This window comes from Chrysemys picta, chromosome 11 (genome assembly GCF_011386835.1).
Source record: "Chrysemys picta bellii isolate R12L10 chromosome 11, ASM1138683v2, whole genome shotgun sequence".
Classification (NCBI taxonomy): domain Eukaryota; kingdom Metazoa; phylum Chordata; order Testudines; family Emydidae; genus Chrysemys; species Chrysemys picta.
The window spans coordinates 40,320,742-40,340,946 of record NC_088801.1 but is presented as its reverse complement, the minus strand read 5'-3'; the positions used below and the strand labels follow the sequence as shown (position 1 = coordinate 40,340,946).

The window sequence follows — 20,205 nt, the reverse complement described above, 5'->3', positions numbered from 1 at the left end:
GAATTTTATCTCAGTGCTAATTCTTGATTGATTTCATAGAAGTTAATGGTGAAAAATCCCATTGGCTTATATAGAATCAGAATATGGCCTTTGAGGAAAAAAATCACTATAGTTGTGTCCACTTAAAACAAGGCTGAATTTGGCATTAGAATTAAATTTTCTCAGGGTAAGAGAGTACATTCATGGTGCTATACAAATGGTTGTTAGCAATAACAGCAACATTTACTTTGCTATATATTGTGTCCTCTTCTATTTTCCTTGTATACTTTTATTTTCCTTTCTATAACATGATGCATACCCACCATATTTTTAAAAGTGTGAGCCAATGTAAAGTCCCCAGGACACAGAAAGTTTATTAGTGATCACATGTGTACTCATGTACTTATGAATACGAAGAAGAAATCTGTAGCACAGATTTATTGTTTGAAGAGTCATGCTGCTAACATACTGCAAATTGGAGCAAAACACTGTCCAAAAGAGAATATATATTACAGTATCACCTCCTAAGTTAAATACTAAATCTAAGGCATATTTTCACCTTATAGACAGACTTCTGTCATTAGTGTTTGGCTTTATACTATATTGCCATGTTTAATTAGGTCCTACCATCATTCATGCTACAGCTAAACATATTAAACACAAACTAAAAAATAGAAAGGAAAAAAAAAACAGTTTCAGGATGTCATTCTCATACTGAAGGATTGAAGAGCTTGCAAGTTAGAGCTGTGTTAGACCTAAAATATTTTCCCAAGAACCGACTACAGGTCTTCACCTGTGATAGCAGGCACTGTGAGATAGCAGGGAGCTATGTTTGCAGCTTCACAAAAAGCTAATTTCAGATTCACAATGTATGTGTGTTTTTTTCAAATACCAATAGCAACAAGAGCCTGTCAAAAATTTCCCTGAAGCTCTATTCTGTTTTTTAAACTATAGAACATTCTTTCATAGTTTGACAGTTAAAATGCTGCAGTTAATGTAATAAACAGAGAATTTTTTAAGTCGGCTGTCAAAACAAGCGACACTTTTTACTGGAGAGTTTCAGATTGCGAACAATAGAAAGTACCTTTCAAAGCAACAGCTTCATTATACAATCAAATTCTCAAAGTAATCTTCTCATCAAAGAATATTGTCTTATTTGTTTCATGGTAATTATCTGAGCTTTGCAACCTCTCCGGAAACGGTGACTATTATAAAAGCAGCTGTGTTGGTTTGAAAATTGGGGGTCCTGCTCAGGTTGATGCAGAGCCAATGTCCCTGAGGCCCTGACACATCCTTGCACTCCTTGTAGATGTAGTGGTGTCTAATCAAAACTGCTAGGCCTTTGAGGATTCACTGAGGTTTTAAAAACATTGATACATCTTAGCACAGACAGGATGCCCAACTTCCAGTAATGTAATGTACGAAAAGTGAACTTTATAACAGTCGTTAATATGGTACCATAGGCTGAAAATATGAAATATGTTCTCTCTGGTCCGAACACCTCATGGGATATCCTTATAAGACACTTTTACATTTTGTACAGCTGCAATGGACTGATGCTGAAATGGAGTAATCAGTGAAAAGGAAGCCTATCAATATGCTATAGCTGCCTCATAGTTTCTCTTGTTATATGGAGAAAAAGGCTTGCAGAATATAAAGATTTTTTCAGAGGCATGAGCAACAAAAATTGGCTATAGATTTGGGCTAAAATTTTGATCCCACTGTGTTGCAAAGTTCAGGGGTGCTGAGACTGATCTAAAATATTAACCTATTAATCTGCTTACGGTTTTCTGAGAATCATCCTCATATGGGCATCTGGACCAATCTGAGACAGCAGAAGCATAGTATCCTGCAGCTCCTCATCACATTCCTTCTTCTCTTCCTCCGTTGGCATTGGGGCATCTTCATGCTCATCATCCAAAAATCGATAAAACAAGTATTTGTCTTGGAAATGGTGTTCTTGATCCACTGCAAGCAACATAATTGACATCAGGTATCAATATTAAACTTTCCTCATTAAAAAGGAACCTTCACAGAAATGGTATATTATGTGGTGTGTGGCAGAGAAATAATAGTTTAACAAGCAAGAGAAAATGGCAGAGAAATACCAAGAGAGTGAATTGCCGCCTTATTGCTGATATACGTTAATAGTTTGTACAAAACTGCAGGTCTAGGAACTTTTCCTTAATTTTGCACTACAAATGCTTTCTATACTTGTAGCTTTCTCACACACATTTTTTTCCCAAAGCAATTCATTCAAGTGAAACTGTCCACACTGGTCCAATAATTGTATTAACAACAACTCTATTTAAACAAAGCTGTTTTTTTTTTTAAATATATGGAGATATACCTATCTCATAGAACTAGAAGAGATCCTGAAAGGTCATTGAGTCCAGCCCCCTGCCTTCACTAGCAGGACCAAGTACTGCTTTTGACCCAGATCCCTAAATGGTCCCCTCAAGGATTGAGCTCACAACCCTGGGTTTAGCAGGCCAATGCTCAAACCACTGAGCTGTCCCTCCCCCTGTTCCAACAAGACCCTCTAGTATGATTTCCTTACCCAGTCAGTGTGGCCACAGCCTAAAGGTAATATATTGAGAAGTATCTAAACTCCTTCTAAGCTACTCTAACGACCACAAGGGTCCCCGGAGGTTACTGTGTATATTGGCAGGGCCAAATTCACTGGCACAGACTTTAGTGGAAGGAAGGCCTTTGAGAGCAGAATGTCTGTCACAATAAGATTACAACAGGGCAAAACACCCACCCACAATCTCCCATCCAAGCAAGCAGGCAGTTCCACTCCAAATGTGGGAAATGCTGACTTAACAGGGGGCATGGCCAGGGTGGCCAGGTGGTGGGCTGATTCAAGGCATCCATGCAGCAAACACTGCAGGTTCTGTGTAGCCCTTGTCAGACGTTAGAGCTGTAATTCCCCTCAGGGAAGGGCAGTGGAGAAAACACTCTGCCCTCCTACAGGGATGAATCCTCTCTGGGGTGCAAGGGACACAGGAAGTAGATGGAGGTACAGTTTGGAAGTTCAGTGATTTGCACACACAAAACCTCGGCCACTGAACCTGATCTGAAAGTGTTTGTGATGTTAAAGAAGGGGACGGGAGGGGTGTTGTATAAAAATTTATTTCCGTAGATAACATACCAATGGTATATGTAAAGGCAGGGGGGAAAACAGAGATAAACCCAAACCAAAATCTAGATCTGAACATTAGGACGTTTGAGATCCAGATCTGAATTTTTTAAGTGGTCCTTATAACAGGCCAACCCAAAGCCATGGATCCAAACACTTGGAAACATCTGGATCCAGGTCCAAATGTTGTAGCTCAGGCCCACCTCTATTCAAAATCCATTACTTTTATGTCATTGTGCCAGCACATCTCATGTTTTTTTTTCAATATATACAAAGATGACTATATAATCACATTAACCATGAACCCTGAATACACACTAATAAACATAATTAGAATTCCTGCCACCATTAGATTGCAATTTACTTTTTTAACATTCTCCTGAGTTACAAAGTCAATACTGCTGCATTTAGCTGGATGAATTAAGACACAGTCTGCTGTATTTCTAATGGGATCATCATTCTTTTTTCATGAAGGAGACCCATAAAGACTTTGATGAGAGGCATTTCCAACACATTAGCTGGCATCTGACGATGTTTATCTTACCATGGTTAAGAACACCTTCCTCCAGCAATACTTGCCACATGCCGACAGCCTGTGTTCGTGAATGAACACAAGGACTTTGTTGCATCATCCAGTCCACCAGTTCTGTTCCTACACAACATTGCCTGAGGGTCAAAAAATCGTATTAAAACAGATCAGTAAAAGGAGATTGCTTAAAGCATCTATCAAGAGTAGCAGTATCAGCAACCTGCATCAGCGGGACTAGTCAGACCCCATTATAGAAAAAACAATGCTGAAGCATTAACTATCATCTATTTATACCTGTTTGAAAGACCTGTCAAAAATGCTTAGTTTTGAAAGAATTATTTAAGCAAAACAATCCAAACCTTCTGGAAAATGGAAATCTAAGAACATAAGAGCTACCCTGTGCCATACTAGATCACCTAGTGCAGTATCTTATGCCTCATACTTCAAAGGAAGCCTTAAGTATACCACACATAAAGCACCTACATTTGCAATACTATGCTGGGATGACACTAGTTGATGATCGACTTTTACCTTAAAGCATAATGACTGCTGTATTGGTAAAGGACTATATCTTTTTTATTTCTGTAAGTAATAAATAATAACACCGCCTAACTCTTACACAGCGCTTTTCATCCGTAGATCTCCAAGCACTTTACAAAGGCAGTCAATATTATGATCCCCATTTTACAAGTGGAGAAATTGAAGAGCCATGCACATTTGAGGTACTATCTAATTAACAACAGCAATAACAATTTTTAGCCTAGCTAATGTAACTTTAGATACTATTCTTATTCACAGAAATGTTCAATTCTTTTTACACTTACTACATTTCTTTTACCAGTAAATTTCACAGATTTATCTTACACTGTAGCCATATCTTTCTATAATTTTCCTAAGAAACAAACTAACTCAGAATTTCAAGGCCTACCCAGAACAGAGTTCCAAACTCCATGTGCACACTGACTAAGAAAGCTTTCTACAAATTATCAGGCATTAAAAAAAAAGGGGGGGGAGGGGGAATACGCTTTACTCCAGTAGATATCAAATGTAACAAGTTTAACATGAGGCAGTTGGCTGATAAAGTACATTTGTCCTTTGGATGGGGCCAGTCTTACATTTTGCAGGGCCCTGGGTGAAGACAGATGCATTAGTCCTCAAGCACTTTGCTAACCAATGGAGCCCACACAGGAGGAGCTGAAGAGAGATTATTATAATGGAGCTCCACAATCTACATTAGTTCCCTGATTACTATTGGATTTTCTGGAATTGAGCTACAAAGCCTTTTGAGGAATTTTGCTTACACTCTTCTCTAGGACCCCCCCATGCTAGATGTAATTATCTAACAGATCACGACTGACACATCCCACATATAAGGTCTTATGCTGGAGGAAAACCCTTCTCAACAGCAGTCCTGAGGCTCTGGAATAACCCCCCAAAGGAAATCAGAAAGACCCTGGCTCTGACCATGTTCAGATGTAAAGGTCTACTCTTCGTCATAACAACAGATAAAGCATCAGAGCAGAAGAAACCCCAGCAGCATGATCAAAGCTAGAAAAGCCTATAAATAACCACTTATAAAACAGCGACTGTCTGGTCCATCTGGACAAATATCACTATTCTACAATTCATGTACAGCTTCTAAATATGAAGGTGATGGGGCTTCTGAAATACTCGTATTTAGGTTAGAGAGTGACTTGTTTTTGAAGACTTGCTGTAGGTGTATCCCAGGGGTCGGCAACCTGCGGCACATGTGCCAAAGGTGGCACGTGAGTCAATTTTTACTGGCACACTGCTGCCAGCTGGTGTTCCGGCCGCCGCCCACGCTCAGCCCGCTGCCGGCCTGGGTGAACAGAACCTCAGGCCGGCAGCAGGCTGAGCAGGGCCGGTGGCCGGGACCCCAGCTGGCAGGAGCCGGTGGTCTGGGGTTCTGTCTGCGGGCGTAATGTATTAAATTTCTCCCCGTAGGAATGTGCTACTTGCGGAGCACCAGGACTGGCAGCCATAAGTAGTACACTGTAAGTAGCACATTCCTACGGGGAGAAATGTAATACACTACACCTGGGTAGGGAAGGCTGTGCCTCCCCAAACAGCCCACCCCCTATCTGCCCCCTCCCACTTCCTGCCCCCTGACTGCCCCCCCTCATAACCCCTGACCCATCCAACCCCCCGGGGACCCCTCACCCCCTGACTGCCTTCTTCAGAACCCCCCACCCATCCAATCCCCCCCCCCGTTCCTTGGCTCCTGACCGCCCCCTCCCGGGACCCCCTGCCCCCAGGACTGGCAGCCGTAAGTAGTACACCGTACGTAGCACATTCCTATGGGGAGAAATTTAATACCTACACCTGGCCCCACTAAGCCCGCTGACAGTCTGGAGTTCTCAAAATATGTTCTCACACCCCTCATCGAAAATTACACTACAATTAGCTTAACAACTTGAAAACTTAAAAACTTTGTATATTACAGTAATCGTTAAAAAATGTATAATGTTAATAAATCCATAGGTTTGATGAAACAAAGTAGTTGTACTTATGTGCCTGTGTTTAATTTGTGTTTTGATGATTTACCTTCTAAAAAAATCTCACGTGTTTCCAGGGCCGGCTCTAGGATTTTTGCCGCCCAAAGCAAAAACAATTTTGGCCGCTCCCCCTCCCCCCCCCCCGGTTCTTTAATTACCCCACCCCCGGCCCCGCCTCAACTCTGCCCCTTCCCCAAATCCCCAGCCCTGCCTTCTCCCCCCAGGCTCTCAAGCCTAGAAGGGAGGGAGGGAGGGGGAGAAGTGGCGCCCACGCCACGACCACTCGGAGTCTCCCCCCCTCCCAGGTTTGAGAGCCTGGGAGGGATGGAGGGGGAGACTCCGAGTGGCCGCGGCGCGGGTGCCGCTTCTCCCCCTCCCTCCCAGGCTCCCAAGCCTGGCTTCCAAGCCTGGGAGGGAGAGGGAGCAGTGGCGCACGAAACGGCCGCTCAGGATCTCCCCCTCCCTCCCAGGTTTGAGAGCCTGGGATGGAGGGGGAGACCCCAAGCCGCCGCGGCGTGCGAATCAGCTGTTTCGCGCGCCGTGGCAGCAGCAGCGGAGGTGAGCTAGGGAGGCCGGGGCACATTTTTAGGGGCGGCATTCTGGCGCCAGCCATGCCACCCCAAGCACCAGCTTGTTTTGCTGGTGCCTAGAGCCGGCCCTGCGTGTTTCGCACCCCCAGAAAGGGCATCTTGCACCCCCAGGGGGTGTGTGCACCCAGGTTAAGAACCACTGTACTAAACTGATAAGATCAGCATTTTAATTTAATTTTAAATGAAGCTTCTTAAACATTTTAAAAACCTTGTTTACTTTACATACAACACTAGTTTAGTTATATATTATAGACTTATAGAGACAGACCTTCTAAAAACGTTTAAATGTATTACTGGCACGCAAAACCTTAAATTAGAGTGAATAAATGAAGACTCGGCACACCACTTCTGAATGGTTGCCGACCCCTGTTGTATCCCAATTCGATCACAAGAAAAAAATATTTCTCATCTTAGAGATTTGCCCCCATGACATAAACAGCACCCAGTTTGACACAGTTCTATAGCACTGGTAGTCTTTATTCAAGAGGCTGAAGAACAGAATAGCAAGTGTTTTTTGCTTAAGGTAAATTGGCAGAGTTGTATGGAGGAGCTTCCACAGCACCGACCTGCATGCACCATGCATGCTGCCAGGGTATCTCTCTCATAAGTATTCTGAAATAAGGAACTATAACCTCAGAAACTCTTATTGCTACAATCATTCCGATAAACACAAGTGTTCCAAATTTCTCACTGGTTTATAATACATCAAATTAATGTCAGTCAATTTTAGACTGAAATCTAATGGAAAAGTATCTCTCTGAAAAAGTAGATCAGTGATACATTGATTAATTATCAAGAGTGGAAGTACTTAGAGATTGTAAACCACTTTCTGTATACTCAGAATCACGTATGAATCATTTGGATTAAATATTAAACAGTAAAGCTACTCAAATGTTTCCTAATCCAGCAAAACAATATGATGAAGAATCATTTATAGTTCTGGACTTTCAACGCCTATCTTGCCAGTGTCACAAAAGTCCCCTTTCAGCAAGACAGTGCTGCCACCAAAAGGAAGATCAGAAAGACTGACTGTAAACTGAAAAGTTTAATTTCAAATAGACCTGAGAATTTATATGATGTGAAAACCGCATTTCACTATGTGAACTTTCAGAACTCCACATTGAGCAAAATGGGTGCAGCTCTTTTGGGATCAATACAGTAGCACAGTCTTTTAATGAGATTTTCATTCATTATTTAGTGATACACCAAAAGACCTGGATCTATATTTTCACCCTGATGTGTAAAATATTCCAGCTAACCATAATATTAACTTTTATAGGGGTTTTATATGTATGCTTCGTTCACAATCAATTTCCAGTCAAATTACCTAGAAAGGATTTACCAAGAACATTAAACACTGTATAACACCCAGAATAATTTCAGACCTTTTGAGACCTGCAGGCATGGTAAGGTATAAATCACAAGTCAGAGGATGGTAGATGTAAAAGTTCCAAGCCCTTTACACAATCAGCTCACACACACCTGTAAGTCTTCAGATGATATTTACGATCTCTTATCATATGAGGTGCTCGGGAAAGAATTGCATTGCGTAAAATCTTTCCAGCTCTGAGGATCTTTTCTGATGGCACCTTGGTGAAGATGAAGAATAAAGGGAACAAAATGAACAGATGTTAAACATTTTTAATATCTGACTATACAGCTTGCTGAAAGAAAAAATACCATCCAAGCCCCCATAAAATAAAAGCCTCTGCACAAATGGTCAACTGTGAAGAACACTAAAATAGTGAGGACTCTAAGTCTAAGATACTCAAAGGCCCAAAGCAAAGCATCACCATGGTATTAGCTGAATATCATGCCCCCATACTGGAAAACTGCTACCATCAGTTATTTCAATTTGCACAGCAGCCTAGCTCCCCGGCACATCTATGTACCCATTACCTGTGTAATAGTTTTAGCAGGACGAAGTGGGATGTGAGGTTCAATGAGTGGTGTCTGAAAAATAAAATGTAAATGACACAAATAATAATAAAAAGTAAGAAGAAAAAAATGAGCTTAAAAATGATTAATAGATTAAAACTAAAAGGATGAACAACGTAAGGAACAACGCTTAGGGCCAAGCTCTGCCCCTGGATGTCTGTGGAAGATTCCTAGTGAAGTATGGAAACCACATACAGGCATCCCAAAGAAGAACTTTAATGTTGAGCACTTTAAAACAAATTACATGAAATGTGAAGATGTACAAACAGTTATTTACTCTTTAGGGCTTTTAAAATGTAACAAAGGGCTTAATGATCATCATAACAGTTCAAAAGCCAAGCCACAAGGGAGTTAGGCACCAACTCTCACTATTGTGATGGTGCTAGGCTTAGGTGCTGGGTCCCCTAAGAGGGTGCCAGATTGGTTCAGGGGAAACAGAGGCTCCAGCTACACGTGACTGTCTCTGCCATTCAGCCCACAGCACTGGTTGTAAAGAAATAAACAAAGGGGGTTTCTGAGTTCCAAGGGCTGTCTCTTCCCTCAGCTCCTTTCTCTCATTAACCCACATGAGGCAGGATGAAAAATGGGAATGGAGAAGAAGATTATTCCCACTGAGGAGGGGCTCTGCAGTTCAGGGAGCAAAGTGTGGCCAGATCTTATTTTAGCTTCTCTGCTTTACAGGAGCACACAGATATGTCTCAGGTATCAATGGATTCCTCTGGTAAAAAGTGGGGTAGAAGCACAAGAGATGAGAAGGTGTCAAAGTAATAAGGGAAGAGGAAAGAGGACAGAAAATCCTGAAACAGAATGAAGGAAGTGGAGAAGGTCCCGGGAGAAAGAGAGAGAGAAGAGGAGTGAAATGGGAGAAAAGCATGAAGAGATTGAGAAAAAAAGGAGAAAGAAAAATAAGAATAAAGAATGGGAAGCAAACCTCAGAAAAACGCAGAGACAAAATTGGGAAAGCCACCAGGACTGAAAATGTTGGAAGAAGGATAAGGAAAAAAAAATAAGTGAGACCCAGCAACCATCTCTCAGTGGCAGGAAAATCCTTTGTTTTGTAAGGACCCCTAAGACTCAATCGTCTGAAGTTATATCAGGGATGAATCTGGGGGGAGTCCTGTAAAAGATTAAGGGCTGGATTGTACCACAAGGATATGGCTCACAGAAGGGACAGCATGCTGCTGACTCAGGGAGACACAATTGCCTCCCTGCTCCCTACTTGCTCCACAGAACCTAGTAATTTGCTGCTGGCCTATACTATCACCAAATTACTAATCTCCTTCCTCCATACCAGCTCAGCTCCTTTGGCCAGCAGACTAGGGTAGAGAGAGAAAAAGACCTACCTACCCTAAGGACAGGGAGCAGGAAGGGTCTCCTACAATAAATCAGAGGGGTGGTAGGAAGCACTAGGAGGCTCAGGAAAGTCTGTGGGAAAGAAAGGTCCAGGGAAGTGTAGCAAGGAATCAAAGACGCTGGACCTTCTCCACTTACTACAGAGTGCCTGGCCTTGGACCCAGAGTAGAGGGAGGGTCTACATTCCCTACAACGTTACTAAGGAAGGTGGTGAGAAACCCCCTTAGATGTTGGGCAGAAGGGCTATTGAGCCTGGAGTAAGTGGCAGACCCAGTGCAAGGTTGATGGATGTCTGTTTTGTTGTGTTGGACGTCTGTTTGTTAATTCCAGATGGGGTAGACTCTTCCAAAGGGCTAACTCACCTCAGTGAGACAATAGTGCTGAGAGCTGAAGGACTACCAAGGGAGACAGCAAGTCAACCAGTGTAGGGAAATGGAGGCAAGCACATGACCAGAAGTTAAAGGAGGGAAGATGATCTAGTCACACAGGCCCACTAATCAAGTACTATTTAAGTCACTTCCATAGAGGTGGAAAACATTGCAACTTCAACTTCTTTAATTATGGTTATATCTTACAACAAGCCTTTGCAAAGGTAAATTAATAAAATGAATTTGGGTTTGTATATTTTTCTCCCATTAATAAGACAAAAACATTTGCCAAAAGAGTTGGGTCAAGTTATACACACTTTCTTCTTTTAAAAAATAAATCTATCCAATATAAGTTCTGGGCATTTTCCCCCTTATTTTCTACACAATGTATTTTTGGAGTAGGATCAAAAGCATGTTTGATATGGCCTACATTTTTTGTTTTGGAGAGAGAAACCAGTAAATACAAACACACATACATACATAAAACAGTTTTTGTTTTAAACTAACCAGATTCTTTTTTTCAGATTTTTCAGTTCAGCCATTGAACTAAAGAATCAATTATTAGCTAAGCTCAATTTATGAATGAATAAGGATTTGGAAACTCAGCAATACAAAAGCAGAATCAAATAAAGGAATGATGGCGGGGTCATAACTTACACCCTCAGATTTAAAGGTTGGGAACATGAACTCAAGTTAGGAAGAAATAAAATAAAATCCACTGAATCATATTTTCCCCATGACCTAGTCCAGTCCATCTTTGAAAAAAAACTCAAATAACAACTTGCTGTATTTGTTGGAGTCAAGCGTGGCATTTGAGATTACCAGCGAGAAAAGAACAAAACCATCAAAGAGCAGCCTCGGTATTTCTGCTAACGTCCACAGGTGAGTCAGCAACATCTCATGATTAACAAATGATAGATCTAATAATATCATCACTGATACCTGATCTTTATTACTACTCCAAAAAATCTTGGACCCTGACAAATTCCAAAACTTAATAATAGAAAACTACCCAAGAGTCCAAAGAAGAGAAAAATAAGTGAGGAGCTACAACTAGTCTTTGAATATAGCTATAGACACGCTTGCACCCAAGCACCTTCTCCTGGACCACAGACCACCATGGTTTTCAGACAAGGACCTGTAACTGGAAAAGCAGGAAGGAAGAAAACTTCAGCACTGGTAGCAGAGAACAGAGTCTGATACAAGCTCAGACACAAACTGTTTCTACAAACTTATGGCACTGCCACCAAGACAGCAAAATTACACCTCACACAAACCTTCTGGACCATAAATCACTTCACATTGTCCTGCAGTGTGTGTAACCCAAACACTGCAATGCATGATACCCAGAAGCAATAACTAACTATAAACTAAACAAAAATGACATTGACTAATTAAAATTGTTAGGACTAGGAATCTGCCATTAACTTGCTGTGTGACCATAGCCAAATCACATGTCTCTGTGCCTCAGTTTCTCCTGCTGTAGAAGAGGGATAATGATATTTATCTACCTTTGCAAAGTGCTTGAGAACTATGGTTTAAAAAGCTGCTAGAGGATACTTAGCATTACTTTAAAATCTATTTTTATTGTTGAATCTTAGCAAAATGCAAAAAATACACAGCATAAATGGTGCAAATTTAATTAGTTTAAACATTGTTTGCATCTTAATTTAAGTTTATTAATAGCACAGGTAGGAATACTTTCTCTTTAAATACTTGAAGTGCAATCAGTGCAGCACACTTATATTAGAATGTTCAATTAGGCATGCATTACTCAGCATTTTGCACAGTCTCTTTGACAAACCATAACATGATTCAGCCATTACCAAAAAATGATACTTTACTGCAAATGTCAAAGGGAAAAAAGAATATTGAAGCAGAATATGGCCAGTGTACCAAAAACTTGAGAACATAGCTAATGATGTCTTATTTTCCTGTCATTTTTCTACTTCCTTGCTACAATGAAACATCTGCGGTAACTACACTGAATGCATTGAATAAAATGTCCCAAAATGCTAACTCCACTGAGAATGCACCGGATAGTCTGATAGAGGTGTACAGTTGTCATGGCCAAACTCAGCTAGGAGATGTGATTTGTTTGTCTGCCACAGCATTTGTTTTTAACTTAAGGAAGAATAATGAAACTTTTTTCCATCGTTTCTCACTAACATTGCTGTGTTTTCTTGATCTCTGCAGCACTATTAATGGCAAACTGGTTTACCTGATATCATTTACATCTCCAAAAGCAATATATGGTACTGCAGATGAAAAATCAAAGTCATAAATAAGGCAGAGATTTTTTTTTTAAAGAATCATTTCCCAAACATGTTTTGATTTATAACAAATATTTAAAATATTGGTCTTGGCAAACTAAAATAAAGTTATTGTTTAACCATATGGAGATTCTTCTTGGGTTCTCTGGACACCCGCCACCTATATACCCCACACCCTGTAAGAGGCATGTGGGGGGGGAAGTGGGCATGGATGAGGCACCCCATACCCTGGCAATCCCTAGATACCAGAACTGCTCCTTAAGCCTTAGGGAGGTGGATATAAGTCTAAGCAGGCTCATACCAAGGATTGGTCTGATGCTTGGCTGCACCAAGGATTAAGGAGAGGAGGAGTCAAGGGGTGAAATTCTGGACCTACTGAAATCAGTGGCAAAATTTCCATTGACTTTACTGGGGTCAGGATAGCACCTAAGGTGATGTAAGGCCACCTTTGCTTCCTGGGATCTCCCACTACATTGGCCAGCAAAACTTCTCCATCTGTAAAACGGGGATAATGATAATCAACCACCTTTGTTTTTGAGATCTAGGGATCAAAAACACTATCAATTAATCATCGGCATCAATGATTTCAGTGAGGTCAGGTTTCACCCTAAGCTTACAGTGAGTTTTGCCAAAGAAAATTTCATCAAAGTGAGACAGATCCCCGAGCTTTAAAAGCTTCCTACAAATCCCTGAGCAGCGGGCGCCAAAGGTAACACTGTCTGCCCTCTGCGGGGTAAATCTCTCCTTTAGCAGACAGGGCAGTGCTGGTGCAGGGAGCATAATTTACAACTCCTTGTGCCATCTTTGGTGAATCCAGGCTCCCATTCCCCACAGTTTACAACAGTGCATTTTGCCCAGCTTCAATTTGCCACACTGTGTGAAATGAAGATAGATAGAAGACACATTCTGGTGGTATAAGGCACCTGCCTCAGATTCTAGCTGTCCTATGGACTCCTCATTCCTCTCCTCTGTCAAAGGTAAACTTTACCTTCCTACAAATACGTTCTTTAAAAATAAAACAATCTTTTAAACATTGAAGCTGAAAAGGAATCCGACTGGTTCAAGATCTCATATTACACCTTTTTATGTACAGTAGATCTGATAATTCTTTACAATGATATATCGCGGTTTTACCTATAACGCAGTAAGATTTTTTGGCTCCTGAGGACAGCGTTATATCGGGGTAGAGGTGTATTTAGATGCAATTTCTTCTTTCAGCCAGGCATGACTTTTCAGAACAGTATTTTTTTTCCTGTTACAATGGCCTAAAACCAAATATTATGGTTGTGGTAAACATCCACAAAATTAACTCATTATCTTCCTTCAGATCCCTTCTTAAAACCCTCCTTTTCCATGACACCTACAAAAAATGTGGCAATGGTTAGGCTGTTGGAATGCTGAGACCACAGCAATCTACACTGACCAATACAGACTCATTATTTCCTTGTCTGTCTGTATCTTTTGGTTGTCTCCTGCCTTATATTTAGATTGTCAGCTCTTTGAGGCAGGGACTTGTTCTGTGCTTGTACAGCATGTAGCACAGGAGGGTCTTGGTGCACGACTAGGGCTCCTAGGTGCTACGGTAATACAAATAAACAATAAGAAGAATTCTCTGATTGTCAGAGCCCAGGTAGACAGTGAAGGCCTATCTTTGAATGATCAGGTTTGACAGAGAGATGGGAGAGTTGGCCCCAAAAAGACAGCTAACATAGATCTTCTGTACAACTTCTCTTCAGCGTCATCATTTCTGTCTGCAGTGGCTACATGTGGATTACTGGATGAGATCTAACTAGGGTGACCAGACGTCCCAATATATAGGGACCATCCCAATATTAGGGGCTTTTTCTTATATATGCAACTCTCTCCTCTCTCCCTACCTCTAAAAAAAGTGTCCCAGTTTTTCACAGTTGCTATCTGGTCGCCCTAACTCTAACAATACATATTAGTAGGAAAACATCAGCTATAAAGGCTAGGGAGAAATCTTGCTTGTTATATAAAACCTGATCACAATCTTATGGTCAAGAAGTTTGTGATATTTAAATAAAGGAGGGTATCTGTGTATCAGTGCACTGTTTAGTGTTATCTTGAAAGTATTCTTTGAGTCGGAGGCGGCGTAAGTAGGCTTCCAGATCACCGCAAAACTGTATTATGTTCGTGGGGGTGCTGGGGCAAAAAGAGAGTCCCCGAGATAGGACAGACTCTTCTGCTGGGTTGAGTGTGTAGCTGGATAAATTGACGATATTGCTGGGTGAGTTAGGGGGTACCCCTGTTGTAGCCCCATGTGGCAGGTAGGAAATAAAGAAACAAATCAACAGAGCCAGACGTGTACCCAGAAGCCTCCTGCTACAAGACAGGCCCAAAAAAGAAACCAACAGAACTCCACTGGCCATCACCTACAGTCTTCAGCTTAAACCTCTCCAACGCATCATCAGTGATCTACAACCCATCCTGGATAATGATCCCTCACTTTCACAGACCTTGGGAGGCAGGCCTGTCCTCACCCACAGACAACCCGCCAACCTTAAGCATATTCTCACCAGCAACCACGCACTGCACCATAACAACTCTAACTCAGGAACCAACCCATGCAACAAACCTCGATGCCAACTCTGCCCACATATCTACACCAGCAACACCATCACAGGACCTAACCAGATCAGCTACAACATCACCGGCTCATTCACCTGCACGTCCACTGATGTTATATAGGCCATCATGTGCCAGCAATGCCCCTCTGCTATGTACATTGGCCAAACTGGACAGTCACTACGCAAGAGGATAAATGGACACAAGTCAGATAACAGGAATGGCAATATACAAAAACCTGTAGGAGAACACTTTAACTTCCCTGGCCACACAATAGCAGATGTAAAGGTAGCTTACAGCAAAAAAACTTCAGGACCAGACTCCAAAGAGAAACTGCTGAGCTCCAGTTCATTTGCAAATTTGACACCATCAGTTCAGGATTAAACAAAGACTGTGAATGGCTATCCAACTACAGAAGCAGTTTCTCCTCCCTTGGTGTTCACACCTCAACTGCTAGCAGAGCACCTCACCCTCCCTGATTGAACTAACCTCGTTATCTCCAGACTGATTCTTGCCTGCATATTTATACCTGCCTCTGGAAATTTCCATTACTTGCGACTGATGAAGTGGGCATTCACCCACGAAAGTTTATGCTCCAATACTTCTGTTAGTCTTAAAGGTGCCACAGGACCCTCTGTTGCTTTTTACAGATTCAGATTAACACGGCTACCCCTCTGATACAATACAAAATTTGACACTTTTTCACTCACTGTTACCCCATTACATTCCACTACAATTTTAGCAAGTTTGTGAAAAATGTGGCTTTGTCTTACCTCTCCCAGTACCTACCAAAAACTTTATAAATTCTGTCAGTCTGGCTTTCAAGAATTTCACAGAATCACACCTGTCCTTGTGGGACAGTTAATGACCTACAATCTTTGTCTCTTCTTATCCTACTTAATCTCATTGTTAATTTTAATATCATTGCAGACTGTGTTGTTCCATGCAACTGGAATTCTGTTCCTTCTCCCTCTGAGACATTTTCTCCCTCATTAAATCTAACCTTAAACCCTTCCTTAATTTATGATTGTTTTTTTTAGTGAAGAATTTTGTGGTATTGTATATAAAGGATACTAGATAAAACATACGGGATTGGATTAAGTATTTTATACTCAAAGCAAATACTGTGAAGACAAACCATTAATGTCTGCAGTCCCAGATGTGAAGTTTAATTACTGCAAACTAAAACAACTTGAGTGAAAATATTGAATGCAAATGCAATATTTGCAACTAGCTCATAAATCTAAAAATCATAATTCCTGCAACACTGCACTAAACAGTCCCTCTAATTACAAAGTGTGCTTGAGAGACTGTCATGAAGTAACATGATGCCTCATGGTGCAGTATACTACAATTTTATTATGGAAAATAATGTGTATAAATTGCCACAGATTCACAGACTTTCCAAGCAGTAATACATGTTGTCTGCCTCCCAGGAGCTTACACTCTAAAATAGACAAAACAAATACACACACACACACACACACACACACACGATGACAGTTCAAGGACAGAGTTTTATAAAGTGATTGCTGCTGAGAAACTAACAGACTCCTTTGTGATATTACTAATATTTAGAGATTCTAGCACAGTAACCTCCTTGTCCTTCCTTGCAATTTGCATGTGTATATTTGGACCATGAAATTGTCATTATATTGTACCATTAGTCCCAGGAGTGTCAGAGAACTGTTGCTGAAACTTTCAAGTAAAAGATGCGTTAAAAACCCCACTTCTAGGGCAGACTTTTATGGTCTTGCCTACAATCAAGTTTTTGTGAAATTTTCCCACCATTGATGTGGTATCAACACAGCTCTCCTAGCATCAGCAGTGGTTGGTGCAGACCATTCACCAATGGTTTTGTTTTGTTTTGTTTTGTTTTTACCAGCATGTCATCTAGATCTGCTCTGAACAGGGTTAGACATCCTGGGGTTGCCAACCCTCCAGGAATTAAAGATTAATATTTAATTAAAGCTTATGTCATGTGATTAAACTTCCACATACATCCAGCCAATATTAGCTACCCTAGACAACACAGAGGTAAAAACACCTTTGCCCACATCTGAGCCAGTACTACAGCAACAACGGAAAAAAAACTTACAAAAACCTGAATCTAGACACAGCCCAGAGATTGATACTATGCTGTTTAACCTGCTATTTAGCTGCAACTTGCAATGGTTTTGTCCTCTGGTGGTTGGAGGCCTGACAAAAGGATTTTCCACTACTAAAAGTCCTCCTTTAGTTGAAGTGGACTTTTAGATCCAAGAGTCCTTGCTTCAGATCCCTACACGAAGACAGTGACGGGGAATTTACTGCAGTTTTATCAGATTAAAGGGATAGATTTAATGGTGGTTTGTACTCCCATAAAGAAGCTGTGGTATTTAATGGGCTAAGGGGCTTTCAGAAGCTGCTACACAGAAAAACATATCAGAAGAGTGGAAAGGTGGAAAGGGCTTTCTCCTTATTCTTCCTCAGACTAACACCTGGCTCATTAGCAGCTTCAAAGAGTGAGGAAAGACTAAACACCATTTTGTGATATGCAGTGGTATATTCGAAGTTCAGTTTTGTTCTCACTCCTTTAAGCTGCTCCCTTCTCTCTTCCTTCCCTGTTATACTGTAAGGTAATGGTGCATCCTTGTTTGGGGATTGATTCTTCAATGGGTCAAGTGCCTTCTACAGCATTGTACCATTGCTTTAAATTATAAAAACCCTGTTTCTGTGAGATGAAAACATGCGTAGTACAGTAACCCCAAGTTAGAACTGTACTGTTGTACAGTAACTGGTGTTGGGAACATGACTTCTTCCTTTATCGCTTTTGTTCTGGAACCAAATGCACTGCTTTCACTTCTGTACTTGCAAACTCACGTACCTATGTGTATCTGTATTTCCTCACTAACTGATATCTTCAGTTTAATCTTCAATTCACAGATGATGAAGCCCCAACACAGACATCAAACACATTAAGGCTCTCATGTCAAGCTTTCCTCTAGACAGACACTTACAAAAAGAATAAATAATGAAGAAATCATAAATCTTTAAATACTTGAATAGCACTTTACCATCACTAGAAAGAATAGGCTAGAACTACATGTTCAACTGTGTCTTAGACATCTGACAGTTCTATCTAACATTTGTAACTTCTTATCAGAATTTTTCTCATAGGCGGCAGTGAAAATATTCTTGGGGAGTTGGACTGAGCCTTGTCCCACACTCATCCTACAGAGGTAGCTCCTGTCCTGCAGAGCTGGGCCCAAGCTTCAGCTTGGCCTATTGGCACTCACTGCTCACAGATTCGGAGGAGCTCACCAGAGCATCACTTGACATACGTGTCCGCAGACAGGCGGGGCCCTCCCTCTGCGAGGCCCTGCCCCTGGCACCACTGGATGTGGTGTCTCAGAAAGGGTACACTGTTACACATCACAACCCATAAAGACATGCACATATGCTCAATTTAGCTCTTGCAGTTGAAAGGCAGGAAAAGAGAGTGGGTGATTACAGTGAGGAAAAGGGTCGTTCTTCTCAAGGTTCATGCCTTCAGGCAAGTCAGGCATACACAAGTAACACATTTCACACTTAGATTTGAAACAGCAAAATGAGTTTCTTGAATCTTGTAATTATTCTCTCAAGTTTGGCAGAAAAATTGAATCGGGGATCTTAAAATCAGATTTCTTATAGTCAGTCATATCATCTCCTGCAGAGCATTTTGTCTACCTGTCTTACAAGTAATATACATGCATTCTGGAATTTGTATTCCATAAAATCAAATGTCATCCTGAGCCAGTGAATAATGATGACACTGAGGTAATAACTGGTGAGACCCTTCTTCATTTATATATTGGCGACAAAGATTTGATGGATTAATAATTAAGGGTGGGGGGAAGGAAGCTGTGAAATGATTTTATTATTATTTTATTTATTTGTAATACCATAGTCAGGGCCGGCTCCAGGCACCAGCTTAACAAGCAGGTGCTTGGGGCGGCCAAGGGAGAGGGGTGGCACCTGCGGCAATTCGGGGGCGGCAGGTCCCTCACTCCCTCTAGGAGCGAAGGACCTGCCGCTGAACTGCCGCCGCCACCGATCGCGGCTTTTTTTTTTTTTTTTTGGATTGGGGCAGCAGAAATGCTGGAGCCGGCCCTGACCATAGTGCCTGTGCAACCTAGTCAAGGACCAGGACTCTATTTTCCTGTACAAGCACGGAACATAAAAGACAAAAAAGAAATTATTTCTGTCTGTGATATTCATTTAAAACAATCAGAGGCCGTGGATAACTAGGGCTAGAAGGTGCCCCCCTAAATCTGTTTTCTGAGCCACACTGTTGCCCACAAGCATGCCCCACATCCAGCGGCCCTAGGGCTAGGCAGGGGGAAAGGCAGTGCAGGGTGAGGGCCCTGCTTGTGCACTGGATTCCTGGCAGGTGGAGCTAGATACTTCAGTCCTGGCAGGGGACACTGACCCCTGAGCAGCACTTGGAAAAGTCCCCTGGAATAGAGGAGAGTCCTGGGAGAAGGGTGGGGATCTTGAGGGATGGGGTGGGAGGAGAAGGGGATTCCTAGAGAAGGCAGGAGATTTTGAGCTGATGGGGAGAAAGGAAGTTGCGGGGGAGATCCTGAAGTGATGGGTGGGAGGAGGCATTTATAAGGACAGAGTTAGCAGCTTGGGACCTGCCAGTGGGGGCTCCAATGGAGCTGTGCTGCTTGGGAGCCAGGTGGAGGGCAGGGCCTCCACACAGATGGCCCATCCTTCCAGTGGATCCCCATGGATTTTGGAATGGGTGTGGAGTTGGAGGGTTAAACCACATGCCACAGGGAATGAAGGGGGTAAACTCTGCCAGCTCCGCAAGGGAACGAAACAAGGGAAAGTTCATCAGCTAGCCATGGTTTACTGTTCTCTACATGGGTTTTTCCTGCATAGAGGACAATCTGGGCCTAAGTTCC

General features: G+C 41.8%; 1 protein-coding gene across 7 annotated transcripts in view; it reads right to left on the bottom strand.

Moving 5' to 3' along the window:
• Nucleotides 1–20,205, bottom strand: part of RAPGEF4 (Rap guanine nucleotide exchange factor 4) — a 299,132-nt gene that overhangs the window by 66,535 nt on the left and 212,392 nt on the right. For 5 of the 7 annotated variants that reach the window (XM_065561831.1, XM_065561832.1, XM_008178407.3 and 2 more), the window contains 4 exons: nucleotides 8,656–8,709; nucleotides 8,239–8,345; nucleotides 3,666–3,787; nucleotides 1,764–1,947 (listed from right to left, as the gene is read on the bottom strand). In XM_065561831.1, the coding sequence (XP_065417903.1) occupies nucleotides 1,764–1,947; nucleotides 3,666–3,787; nucleotides 8,239–8,345; nucleotides 8,656–8,709 (467 nt within the window). The remainder of the gene's footprint in view (nucleotides 1–1,763; nucleotides 1,948–3,665; nucleotides 3,788–8,238; nucleotides 8,346–8,655; nucleotides 8,710–20,205) is intronic. The other 2 variants (XM_008178408.3, XM_065561833.1) reach the window with 1 other exon arrangement.